The following is a 13756-nucleotide window of genomic DNA, read 5'->3' as shown; positions in this document are numbered from 1 at the left end:
TTTCAGATTATCAAAGACTTTGAAATCTTTATTAACGATTACCATGAGAACTTTCATGAGACAGACAAATTAACCATCATTTTAGGTCATTTTTTTAATAAGAAATTACAACAGAGATAATATGAGCTTATTTGACCTTTAGTAAACCTTGCTAGAATAAAAGTTTCACACTTAATGTTGATAACTTTAAAGACATGTCTATCTTAATAACCAAAAAACTTAAATAAATTAGTTTTAATACTGAATTATTTTCCACCCGGATCCTCTTTTAAAAGTCTACTTGCTCCCCACTGTCAATTTTTACTGGAGATACTGATGGAGAAATCTGTAGTGGGTGGTGTTGGGTTCAGGGTGTGCTCTTCTTTACCCCTTGATAGTGAGGGGAGAAGGGGGAGCCAATGGTGCAGGAGGCACCAAGGATGGTATAGGAACAAGCTATGCAGGCTGTACCCAAGATATTGCAGAAACAGGAGGAGGGGGACAGAGAGGCAGAGAGGCAAAGTGCTGCCAGAAGGCAGAGAAAAGGTTCCCAGTTCTAGAGCTCAGCAGTTCCAACGCTGGAGCAAACGCCATGTTTTCCCACCAGGGGGGAAATAGGCAGTCCATGTTGGGCCAGAGAAGACAAGGAATTTCCTCAAAACAGAGTTTCAGCAGCTGATTGAGAATATTCCTTAAAATCCCCATCAAGAGGTAGACTAACCACAGTTGGCTCCAGTTATACCCATTAACCTGGGAAATGAATGAATGAGGGAGAAGCCCCCACATTTATTAGGAGGGACAGTGAGAGAGAAAGAGAGTCAAGAATTCCCTTTCTCTGGGAAAGACTGTGTTTCCTCCAGCAACCTAGATTTACTTGGAGGAGGCCTGTTTAGATAATTATCCAATTTTTCAGGAAGGATTTTACTAGCCAAATACATTCTGCAAGAGGCCTTTAGGTCTGGGTCCTGATTTAGAGCCCTGAAAGCCTGGATAGACCTAGGGTGCCTCTGTCTATTTGCCTTGTTTTCTGCAGAAGAGATCTAATTGATAGATCCCACTGTAGCCATGCAGTGTACAGAAGATCAGTCCTTTCCTAAATTTTGCAATCCAAATTGTTTTCAGTGGGTTAAGAAGACATGAAAGGAGAGTCTTTGGGGAGTGAAGAAGAAGCCCACAGAGTCCACATTCCTGAAAAAGTAGAGAAGGTCCATTACCAAAATCCCACCCCTCCCCCATCCCCCACCCCCGACTCCTGGGTGGCATCCCACAACAGGATATGTCAGAGGCTCTGTGTGTCAAAAGAGACTGGAGGCATCTCTCAAACAAAAGATTGCTATTGATCACATTCTGCCTTACAAGGAAGGCATTGCTGCCCTAAAAGTCCCCGGGAAAGATACTGGCCACCTTCCCTTCCCCATCATGTCCCAGGCTACAGATGCTTGCCTGGTGAATAAACCAAAATACTGTGCCATCCTATGCCTCAAAGCTGCTTTATTGCCCTGCCATTTTTAATTCATGGAGAACACTAGAAAAGTTTTACAAGAGGAAATTACCCAATTTTGTAACTTGAGTATTTAGTAGAGGACATTGATGGAAAACAGGAAAGATAGAAATCCACTATGGCCTAAGTGACATTCCTACACATGTAGTCCATATAGCCAACTACCCTAGGAAATGGTCCCCAGTTGGGTTTTAATTCCATTGGATACTGGTTTTGGGCAGCTCCCTGTGGAGTTCCCCCGGCCAGAAGTGACCAGGGATGTGAAAGGAATCACATTAGATGAATCAGGAGGAAACCTCACATGGGAGTCTTAAAATTGTCAGCCGTCCCTGGTGACTTAGGTGGCTGTCCCATGCCCAACACAGCTTTGTATAAGGACAGGAATAAAGAGAGGGCATCAAGTTTCTAGGTCTTATTACCATCCCCGCCACGGGACTAACTTGCAGACAAAAGAGAGGCTTTATCCTCCCCATAGAGTAGCCAGGGGCTAAAGGTTTACTGCCTGAGCAATTGACATGGCAATTTTCCAATAAAGCCAGAGAGCCCCAGAAGGGAGAGTAAAGGAAGGGAAGAGAAGGTTTTCGCCAAGTTTGCACTCAAGCTCAGAGTCCAGATGAGCAGATTCAAACCCCCAAATCTAGATGCCAGATGATGGGGTTTTGGAATATAGGTGAGGTTTGGTGGGGTGAGGTCCAGAGCCAATGGCCAAGAAAGAATTCTTGAGATGTCTTTGGTGCAAAATGATGGTTTTATTAAAGCATGGGGACAGAAACTGTGCACAGAAAAAGTTGCTGCACCAGGGTTGTGAGGGATGGCTGATTATATACTTGGGAGTTGGGGGAGGTAAGGAAAAGGGAGATTTCAAAAAGGATTTTGAAATGTTAAAGAAGACTCAAAGGATACCAGAGGCCTTGCTATTGTCAAGTAAAGTTTTTCCCTCTAACAAGGTATTAACATTAAGGAGATATTGGGTGCTTCCTGGAAGAATATCACTCATATCCCACCCAGGAGTGGGGAGGTAGGGAGTTTGCAGGGTGTCAGCTTGTGCTTTGTCCTTAACTAGCCTTCTGCTCCCTCAGCAACGACACAAGCCAAGAGCAGAGGCTTAACAGCTTAACCCACTGAGACAGTCACATGCACCTCAGCCAAACTTATTCCCTGTCCTTCAGTGTCTAAATCCACTAGCTGTTCCAAAACAGCATTATTTCTGTAATATTTCAGTATTTAGGTAAGACAAGAATGTTTTTAGTTCCCCAATGCTTTTTTTTTTTTCCTTGATCTATGCTTTCTCACTATGCATTCCAATAGATCATGGGAGAAGTGACTCCAAGGCTACAGTGGATCATTATCCCTACTAGTACTTATATTTAAAAAGTTATCTGGGGGCACCTGGGTGGCTCAGTCATTGAGCTTCTGCCTTCAGCTCGGGTCATGATCCCAGGGTTCTGGGATCAAGCCCCGCATCAGGCTCCCTGCTTGGCAGGAAGCCTGCTTCTCCCACTCCCACTCCCCCTGCTTGTGTTTTCTCTCTCTCTGTGTACACACAGATAAATAAATAAATAGGTAGATAAATAAATATTTATCTATCAGATAAATAAATAAATAAATCTTTAAAAAAATAAAACATTATCTGATGAAATAGGGAAACCAATAGTAGAGATGCATGATGCATCAATTCTCGGGGTTAAAACCTGCGTGTGAAGTACTGTCAAGCAAACATAGACCATGGCTTCTAGGGAAATACGTAAAAGCCTTGAACAGAGTTTGAAGGGATGATGAACTTTCCTCCTCCAAAGTCCAAAAGACACAGGGGTGAGGGAAGTGGCAAAAGCCTTGGGTTGCTGAATAACCTCAAAGGGCACCTGGGCCCAAATAGTTCTCCTGAGAATGCTGGTAAATGCAATCAAGATGGCCCCAGGCTGACAATTTGTGAAAGGGATCCCAAACACACACATCAAGGTCATTACAATGCAACAGAAAGTAATTTTATTGCTGAGAACACAATGCAACAAAGTTTGGCAGAAGTTCCAAGATTAAAAATAGGGGGCCTGGGTCTTTCTTTGCCCTCTTACCTATTCCCTTCCTTCAAAACACACAGAGCTCCAAAGCAGAAAAGAATCCTGTTTATTTTTGTCCCAATTCTGGTCTTGAATCTTGGTCCTCTAATTCTCCCAGTCCCCTTCTTCTTTCTTCTATGGGAACCATGGAAATCAACAAAGGAAAAGAAAAGCAGAAGAGACCATAAAAGAACAAGTACCAAGGGAGAGAGGAAGTAATGGGAACCTTGGAAACCCTGGCATTTTTTTGTAAGATGTTTATTTATTTATGGGACCATGACCTGAGCCAGAGGCAGATGCTTAAGGCTGAGCCACCCAAGTGCCCCTGGAAATCTCGGTCTTAATCTAAGTGCACAGGAACTAGACTATAGGGAGGGTCGCCCGGCTGAGGGGGGTTACAGGCAACAGTGTAGAACTGGTTCTGGGGAGTAGTACTGTAGCGGCAGTTGGGATATGTCCCTCCAGTGTGACTGCAATAAGTCATGCCAATAATATTTGCACTCTGGTGGCAGTTATTCTGGCCATTCTTGCAGGTCCTGTTGGGCAAAAGACAGGTAGCAGCCACGTTCTGGAAGGTGTCATGCAGAAAGGTGTTTTGAGGCTTACAGTGCTGTTTATAATTATTGACACGACGCATTGCCATGTTGCATTGGACAGGACCTGTACTTATATGCTGAATGGCAAACCATTGAGCCCTGGTTGGGGGTTGAGCCCAAGCACCAAGTGGATGCGCTGGCCCCCATGATCCCAGCAGCAACAGGAGGAGAGGAAAGGGTCCCAGAAGATCCAGTATCATCTCTTCTGTGTAGGAAAAGGGAAAAAAGTGAGAGAATGATAATAGTAGAGGTCATAAGAGCAAAATGATCATTCATAACCATGCTTTTTAAGATTTCATTGGTCCCTTTCTTGTTGTTTAAACCATCTTCTTTCTGATGTGAGTCTTAACAATTCTAAGAAGGACCTGAAGCCCAGGGAGGAGGAATGTGAGTTAAGATGACCTTTCCTCTGACTGGCAAATCCCATTCTTCTCTTTGTCCTGGGTTTATGCAAAGAGAAACTTGTTTATTCCCTCCTCCCTCCCGGAATATTTCTCCTCCATCTATGTGACCTGGACCTTCTGGCCATTGTCACGGCTCTACTCTCCCCAGCCCCCAGGCTTCTTCTCTTACCTGGTCTCCTTGCTGGGGCTCTGGCTGAGGACAGAGGCTGTGATTATTCCCAGGCTCAGAGACTTTTGTCTGCTGTTCCTCTGCCAGGTATGCAAGCGTGGAAGGGTTCTGAGCCCTAGGAAAGAGGAAAGGGAAACCTAGGGCTTGGAAGATGCCCTTCTTGTGCACAGTGTGGATGAGACCCACACCCTCCAACTCACTGTTTAAAGCCAGTATCCCTTCAGATGCAGGAAGACCAAGCCTCCTTAAAGGAACAAAGGAGAAGTGATAACTTCCTCAAAGAAGTTTTGAGGAAGTACTGACTTCCTGATATGGGTGGAGAGCTTCCTTCCTGATCTTCCTGTTTTGAAGCTTTGTGGTTTCAGTTCCTTAAGAGAAAACACACCGTGTAAATTTGATATGGTGATTGCCATTTATCTGTTAATGATTTGAGTTCCAACAACAAACTTGAATGAATTAATTTACATGCAATTTTACTGGGCCAGATACTGGGCTACTCAGATTCAGAAGCTCATGATCCAATGAAAGAGATTATCAGATAAATAGACAAATACATTGTATACAATAACTATAAATAGCTCTTTCAGCTGTGGTGGAGGAGATGCTAAGGGGCTATGAGGACCTGATAGAGATAAGGCCATAACACTGAACTGAGTTTTGAGGATTAATTAGAAGTTACGTGAAGAGAATGGTAAGGGCATCTCAAAGAGGGAGCTGATGAGGGAGCAGAAGGCTTGCTAAGGACAGAGCATGGGCTGACAACCTGCAACTTCCCTCAACCCACACACACGCTTCCAGATGGCATATGTGTGATGCTCCTCCTGGAGGGCCCCAACAGTCTTAATGTTGATACACTACTAGAGGGAAAAACAACCTTGACTTGACAAGGGCAGGGTCTCCAGTATCCTGTGAGTCTTCCTTAACATATGAAAATCCTTTGGAAACTTTCCTTTTCCTTACCTCCCACAGCTCCCAGGTATATAGTCAGTCACCCCTCACAACCCTGGTGCAGCAGCTCCTTCTGTGCACCCGTCCTGTCCCCATGCTTTAATAAAACCACCATTTTGCACCGAAGACATCTCAAGAATTCTTTCTTGGCCGTTGGCTCTGGACCTCACCCCACCAAAGCTCACCTATATTCCAAAACTCCGTCAGGACCTCTGTGTGAAGGTGAAGCTGGGCGCTTGGTTCCTGGTCCCATTTTGAAAGCATAAACAAAACTATAGTTGTATTATTTGCATTATTATCTTAGCTCTACATTGTTTTGTTCCTTCCTTAACTATGTTTTATGTACCTCTACTTTTCTTTGAATAATTTCCTTATTTGAGAGAGAAAAAGAGAGAGAAAGATAGAGTACAAGGGGATGGAGGGCCAAAGGCAGAGAATCCCCAGGCAGACTTCCCATGGAGACTGTAGCCTGATTAGGGCTCTGTTCTACCACCCATGAAATTAGGACCTGAGTTGAAACCAAGAGTCAGAGGCTCAACTGACTGAGCCATCTAAGTGCCCCTGTTTTCCTTACCTCTTAACATCATGCACAAACATCAACTTTGCCTTTTTACTCCTAGTCCGTATTTATCCACTGATTGCAGAAAGGTACGGGGGACCAGACATTAACATCTGTTTTGATGTATCTGATCCCTGGTCCCAAATAGGACCTCATTGTCCACAAGAAAGCTTACCTCAAGATTGTTTCAAGGACACCCCCAGCAAGTTTCAAGAAACCCCTTACCTTCCTTTCATGTATATAAACAACAGGGCAAGGCAGCTTTGGGAATGATCCCCTGCTTTCTCCTTGACTCTAAAGCTTTCTTTGATTTAAATCCAGTGTCTCAGAATTTGGCTTACTGCACATTGGGTACATGGACAGGTTGGAGTTTGGTAAGAAATAGACCGGCCAATTTAGGGTATTTGCCTCATGAACCTGTTCTTACTTTTCCATTGGTGTTGTAAATCCCTGTCTCCCGGAGGGCTCACAGAAAAGCCTCCAATAGGGACTCCCTGCCTCTAGCCTCTTTTCCTTCCAATCTCTTCTACCTATCTCTTCCAGATTAATACTCCCTGAGCATAAATAGAATAGTGGAATACTCTTGCTTTTAATGTCTTCAATTATCTACAGGATAAAAGTGATGTCTTTCTAGAGCAAAATCACAAGATACAAGGTTAATATACAGAAATCAATTGCTTTCTTAGATATCAGCAATGAACGATTGAAATTTGAAAGAAAAATTACATTAGAACAAAGAGAAATGAGATACGTGGATACAAAACTATTAGAAAATGAATAAGATCAATATGGAGAACACTGCAAAACTCTGATGAAGGAAGTTTAAGAAAATGTAAAAAAATGAGGAACTAGTCCTTGTCTATGCTGAAGGAAAGCAGACTATGTCATTCCAACTATGGGTCTTCGACATAAAAATTATTTTGCACTGAAGACAGTTAAAAATCAGTAAATGCAGAAAAGTTTGTCCCTTTTTTGCCTAAAGGCAGGAAATAATTTTTTTTTTCCTGGAGACAAACTCTTACCAGTCAGAGGTGGTACCACAGGAATCTGCAAACAGACCCAGCCAGAAACCATAAGAGACCTGAGGAAAACAGTTTCCTCTCTTATAGTGATATGCATTATCAAAACCCCTAGAACTATATAATGCAAAGAATTGATCCTAATTAAATGTGGACTTTAGTTAATCATAATCAATATTGGCTCATTAATTATAGGAAAAGGACCACACTAAAGCAAGAAGTTATCAACAGGCTGCATGGATAGGAGAGAGGGGAAAGGAGAAACATATGAGAATTTTCTATACTTTCTTCCCAATTTTTCTGCAAACCTAAAACCGTTCTGAAGAATTAAGCGTACTTAATTAAAACAAAACAAACTGTCTCTTTGCCTAGCCCTCATCCACCCTTTTCTGCAGCCACACACACCCCACTTCCCTCTGCAGTCCCACAACTTGATAGCACCCTGAGCCTACTAGAAGAGGAACACAGTATCAGATTACCCCTGTGCCTGGTCAGGAGTTCCCAACCCTGACCCCTCTCATCAGAAGCGCCTAAGACTTTTAAGAAAGCCTAAATTCAGGGCGCCTGGGTGGCTCAGGAGGTTAAGCCTCTACCTTCAGCTCAAGTCATGATCTGGGGTCCTGGGATTGAGCCCCAAATCTGGCTCTCTGCTCAGCAGGGAGCCTGCTTCCCTCTCTCTGCCTACTTGTGATCTCTTTCTCTGTGTCAAAGAAATAAAAATTTTAAAATCTTTAAAAAAAAAAGAGAAAGAAAGAAAGAAAAGAAAGACTAGATTCCAGGTCTCCTGAAACAGACTCTTTACATGTCTGTGTTTGATGAGCTCCACGGTGAATCTCATACCCATTCCTAGTCAGAACCATTTTTCTTAGCTGACACTGATTTTTCACCCAGTGCTCAAGTTCTCAAGACTGGCCTTCTGCCTGATTCCTAAAACAAAGCTTCCACTTGTCTTAATTCAGGCAGGTGAATGACTGTCTTGCTACCTCAAGTAAAGTGCAAGACAGATTGCAGAGAACACAACTGGGAGAGTCTACCTCTCCTCCCTATCTCTCTTTATCGCCACACTTACAAGTGTAGGGGAGGAAAAATATCCATTCCTTCTATCCTTCTAAGTTCTCAGCTGGGCCCCCATAACAAAAGAACAAATTAACAAGAGAAAAGCATGCACATTTATTTCACATAGGTTTAAGTAACAGGGGAAACTTCCTAAGGTAATGAAGCCCCCAGTGAAGTGGTCAAACCTGTGTCTGTTTGCTAGGTTTGATGAAAGGTGGACAGTGGTGGAAAGATGTGATAGAATAAAGTGTATGAGCTAAACCCTCTTCCAGGAAGGTTTTATGATCTGCTTCAGCCAAAGGTCAGTAAGTCTTTCGTACCTCTGTCCTTTCTCAAATTTCTTCAGCTTAAAAGATTGAATTTGCCAAGTTTCCAGCTTCTGGAGTAGCATGTCCTGAACTCTGTCAGAAGCTCCCTGTGATAGGAACGGACCCTGGTGGTTGGCTTAGTCCTTGTTCCAGCCCTACAATCCTAAAGCAAATTCAAGGCATTTGATGTGTTCATTGTGGGGTCTCTGTTGAAATATATCTGTGTCTTCTGCACACTGCTGCCTGGCTGGAAGGAGATTAGTTAAAGGCCTCCTATTTGGTCTGTTCCTTCTCTAGACTTTTATATGCTTGCTGAATGGAAAAAGAATAGTGCCAAATTCTTGTCACTGAAATAACAGAAGATTAGTATCTTTACCCAAACAAAATTATCAGCCATATTCAGACCTCTTAGAACACTCCCTCTTCTCTGGTTGCTGAGGTCTTTCTGTGTCAGGCACCTGACAAGGAAGGTAAGGGTCAGAACAGTGAGTCAGAGACTGATGCTACCTGATGAGCTCCACGTTTAGTTTTGTAAGGTTTGTGAGGTTTAGTTTTATTTTGTGAGGTTTAGTTTTATTTCTGCAGAGCTACCTGGTTGTCAAAATGGCCTCCAACCCTTAGCCCATTCATCAATTCGGACATGTAACGTCTTTTACTTTTTGTCCAGTTTCTAGGTCAGACTATCTTACGACTCCCTTCTTTTCACGCCCATCATAAGGAACTCTATACGTTGTAAGTTTCCCATATCTGCTGAGGGGAAAAATATCCACAACTTGGAAGTGGACCAAAGAGATCAATCATATTGTGTCCTTTCACTGGGGTGTCAGGGGTTGTTCAGCATTTCTCCAGGGGATGAGCTGACACTACAGAGGTATATACCTTGGCTTGACTTGCAAGATACAAATGAAATTGTCCAAACTGATAAGTGCCCAGATATTTCCTGTTCACCACACTGCACATGAATTTTGCCCAGCAGAGAATATAATTTTCTGTTGATGTGTAACTCTTAATCTCAGGAAACAAAAAGGGTTTCTGGGGGTGACGGGGGGCAGGATAGGGTGGCTGGGTTATGGACACTGGAGAGGGTATGTGCTATAGTGAGTGCTGTGAAATGTGTAAGCCTGATGATTCACAGGCCTGTGTCCCTGAAGCAAATAATATATTGTATGTTAATTAAAAATATTTTTAAAGAGTATAATTTTCTATAAGCCAAGATCACAATTGAACTGTTTTACCATGTTACAGTTTTCCTCATTATTAATTCACTAGCTGAATAAGTAGGGTTTATTTATGAGTTTATTCAATGACCTGAGTTTATATTTAATCTTTCATGATAGCCACATGTTTTACTTTTAGAAAAAATTAAAGCTTAAACTTCACAGTTTTACAGGTGGTGTTTCTTTGCCCAGAATATTCTTTCTAACTTCATCTGTTTGGTTACTTAACCATCTTTCAAGGCTGTGCTCAGATATCTCTCCTCTGAGCTTTCCCCTCTAAGGCACAGGACTATGTTTCAGCCTTCATTTGTCCAGCACCCACTGCATTCTATTATAATTATTAAGTTACATTATGATTATACAACAGTGTACTTGAAGAGTAAATTCAATTTGAAAACTTCAGATCTAGGGTCCGTCCTAGGTGGCACAGTCGGTGAAGCCACCAACGAACTCTTCCTTTCAGCCAAGTCCCCGGTCTCAGGGTTGTGAGATCGAGTGCTCAGTGGGGAGTCTGCTTGGAATTCTCTCTCCCTCTCCCTCTCCCCCTCTTGCTCTGCTCTCTCTCTAAAATAAAAATAAATAAATCTCAAAAAACAAACAAACAAACAAACACATGGGGCGCCTGGGTGGCTCAGTGGGTTAAAGCCTCTGCCTTCGGCTCGGGTCGTGATCCCGGGGTCCTGGGATCGAGCCCTGCATCGGGGTCTCTCCTCAGCGGGGAGCCTGCTTCCTCCTCTCTCTCTGCCTGCCTCTCGGCCTACTTGTGATCTCTCTCTGTTATATGAATAAATAAAATCTTAAACACACACACACACACACACCTTCAGATCTGCTGTCCCCATGCTCTGCTCATTACTGCAGCTCCTTGAGGCAGCATGGCTCTTACTAAATACACATTCACACAGTGGCTTTCCCTCCTTCCTTCTAAATGGGCTAGAATTCCTTCAGTAACCAAATTGACTTCTATCCTTGGACTTACAACTTTCCTACAATAAGACTACTGGGGGAAATAAGAACGTGTCCTCCTATGTCTGGAATGGAAATTTAGGAATGTGACAAAGAGCACCACAAGCTCAAGAGAGAGTCATTTTTGCTAGGACAAATCACCAGGGTGGGGCTTCATACTGACCAAACTGTGGTTTCAACCTTCCCCAGAAATGTCATCTCAACTGGTCAGTTAGGAAATTTCTGGTCCACACCAAGGAGATAATCTGTCACATGGGCTCTTTCCATTCCCCAAAGGAAGAGGAGCTCAGTAGCATGATAAGCACCCCATTCTTCCCCCTAACGGAAGGTGACCTTGCCTCAAACAATCCTTTCTTTTCTTTTGCTAAAATTTCCTTGCCCCATAGCTGGTAAAATTTCCTTGCCCCATAACTCTGCCAAAAAGGCTTCCCTTTCCTACAGCTCTTTGAGCTCTTTTCTACCTGTTATGTGGGCTGCTGCCCCATTCATGAATCATTGAATAAAATGAATTAGATCTTGAAATTTGCTCAGCTGAATTTTTGTTGTTTAATTTTGATTTTTTCCCCAAAAGGTCCAACTTTTTTTAAAAGATTCTATTTATTCATTTGTCAGAGAGAGCATGCATGCACAAGGGGAGGGGACAGAGGAAGAAGCAGGCTCCACACTGAGCAAAGAGCCTGATGCAGGACTCAATCCCAGGACCCCGGGATCCTGAACTGAGCTAAAGGCAGACTTCTAGCTGACTGAGCTACCCAGGCATCCCTAATTTTGAATTTTGATAATGAGGCAGGACACTTGGTTCCTGGACCTGTTTTGAAAGCATAAGCACCACTACACTTAAACTAGGTGTATTATGAACTTAGCTTCACATTCTGTTTTGTTCCATGCTTAGTCATGTTTTACACACCTCTTAAGCATTGTGCATGATTAATTATCATCTTTGCCCTTTTCACTCTACCCCTTGTTTGGACATCGATGGTAAGAATCTGGTGGGAGAGTGCCTGGGTGACTCAGTGGGTTAAGCATCTGTCTTCAGCTCAAGTCATGATCCCAATGTCCTGGGATCAAGTTCTGCATCGGGCTCCCTGCTCAGTGGGGAGTTTGCTTCTCCCTCTCCCTCTGCTCCTCCCCCTGCTTATGTTCTCTCTGTCTCCCCCACTATCTCTCAAAAAAATAAAAATCTTTAAAAAAAATTTCTTTTGGTTGCAAATCACCACAAATTGAGCTACCACTATTTTAGTTACCCTAGGGGGAATATATTTTAAATCACTGTAGGAATGGGGTAGGGATATTTTGAATGAATCTTTGAGTAACTACATTATGAAAAAATAAAGAAGGATCAGTCTTGGGAAAAAGCTGGATCCTTGGGTGAGCTGGAGACCAGGGCTCAATGGGCATGAATCCACTCTAAATTTTTTTTCTCTTAAAATCCTTGAGATGTAGCAATTGGTTGGGTTTTGGAAATGACAGCCAAGAAAGAACTCTTGAGACAACTTTTCATGAAAAAAAAAAAAAGACAAATTCATGTAAATTCTTGAGACGTCTTTCATGCATTAAAGTATGAGGACAGGACCCGTGGGCAGAAAGAACTGCACTGGGGTCATGAGGAGTGGCCCATTTTATACTTTCCAGTTGGGAGGGGGTTAGAGATACTGTTAGTCTCTAGGGAATTTGGGAGCAAAGTTTCTAGGACCTTCAGAAGACTAGCTGTTTTAGGAAAAGGTCATTTATCATAAGTATATCTCCCTTTTAGTACCAGAAAGAGAGAGATGACTCTATAAATCACAAGAAATGATTTTTAAATTTTAAACTCAATTAGTCAACATATAAGACATCATTAGTTTCAGAAGCAGAGTTTGGTAATTTATCAGTTGCAAATAACACCCAGTGCTCATCATACCACGCGCCCTCCTTAATGCCCAGCACCCTGTTACCCCATGCCCCAACCAACCTTCCTTCCAGCAACCTTCAAGGAAACTATGTTTTCTATGATTAAGAGTCTCTCATGGTTTGTCTTCCCTTCTGATTTCTTCCCATTCAGTTTTCCCTCACTTCCCCTATGATCTTCTACACTATTTATTATATTCCACATATAAGTGAAAATATATGATAATCCTCTTCCTCCAATTGACTTATTTTGCTCAATGATACCCTCCAGTTCCAACAAAGTTGATGTAAATGGCAATATTTCATCTTTTCTGATGACTGGGTAATATTCCATTGTGTATATATACCACATCTTCTTTATCCATTCATCTGTTGATGGACATCTGGGCTCTTTCACTAGATTAGCTATTATGGACATTGCTGATAGATACATTGGGGTGCAAGTGCCCCTTCAAATCACTACATTTATGTCTTTGGGGCAAAGACCTAGTAGTGCAATTGCTGGGTCATAAGGTAGCTCTATTTTAACTTCTTGAGGAACCTCCATACTGTTTTTCAGAGTGGCTGCACCAGTTTGCATTCCCACCACAGTGTAAGAGGGTTCCCTTTTCTCTGCATCCTTGCCAACATTTGTTGTTTCCTGACTTTTGTTCATTTTAGCCATTCTGATTGGTGTGAGGTGATAACTTAACTGTGGCTTTGATTTGTATTTCCCTGGTGCCAAATGATGTGGAGCACTTTTTCATGTGCCTGTTGGCCATTTGTATGTCTTCTTTGGAGAAATGTCCACAGGAAACTTATCAATTAAAAAAAAAAAAAAAACTCTTATCCGTGGAGAAGGCACAGACTTAAATATGCATAACAAACCTAACCATATTTTTTAAGATTTTATTTATTTATCTGAGAAACAGATTGAGAGCGTAAGTGGGGAAGAGTCAGAGGGAGGACTAGACTCTCTGCTGAGCAAGGAACCTGATGCAGAGCTCTATCCTGAGACTATGGGATCATGACCTGAGTCAAAGGCATAGCTTAACTAACTGAGCCACCCAGGTGCCCCCAAATTTACCATTGTTTGCTGGGCTTTTCCTGG

General features: G+C 42.6%; 1 protein-coding gene across 3 annotated transcripts in view; it reads right to left on the bottom strand.

Moving 5' to 3' along the window:
- Positions 1–3443: 3443 nt before the first annotated feature.
- Positions 3444–13756, bottom strand: part of LOC122894700 (ribonuclease K3-like) — a 35101-nt gene continuing 24788 nt past the window's right edge. The window contains exons 1-4 of one of the 3 annotated variants that reach the window (XM_044232436.1): positions 5840–5857; positions 4907–5074; positions 4707–4821; positions 3444–4338 (exon numbers count right to left, since the gene is read on the bottom strand). In XM_044232436.1, the coding sequence (XP_044088371.1) occupies positions 3878–4333 (456 nt within the window). In that variant the 5' untranslated portion in view covers positions 4334–4338; positions 4707–4821; positions 4907–5074; positions 5840–5857 and the 3' untranslated portion in view covers positions 3444–3877. Of the gene's footprint in view, positions 4339–4706; positions 4822–4906; positions 5075–5839; positions 5858–13756 lie in introns of those variants that run through there. The other 2 variants (XM_044232437.1, XM_044232439.1) reach the window with 2 other exon arrangements.

Source organism: Neovison vison, chromosome 13 (genome assembly GCF_020171115.1).
Source record: "Neovison vison isolate M4711 chromosome 13, ASM_NN_V1, whole genome shotgun sequence".
In the NCBI taxonomy this organism is placed as follows: domain Eukaryota; kingdom Metazoa; phylum Chordata; class Mammalia; order Carnivora; family Mustelidae; genus Neogale; species Neogale vison.
Note: the sequence above shows the minus strand (reverse complement) of the source record. Positions and strands in the feature narration are given on the sequence as shown.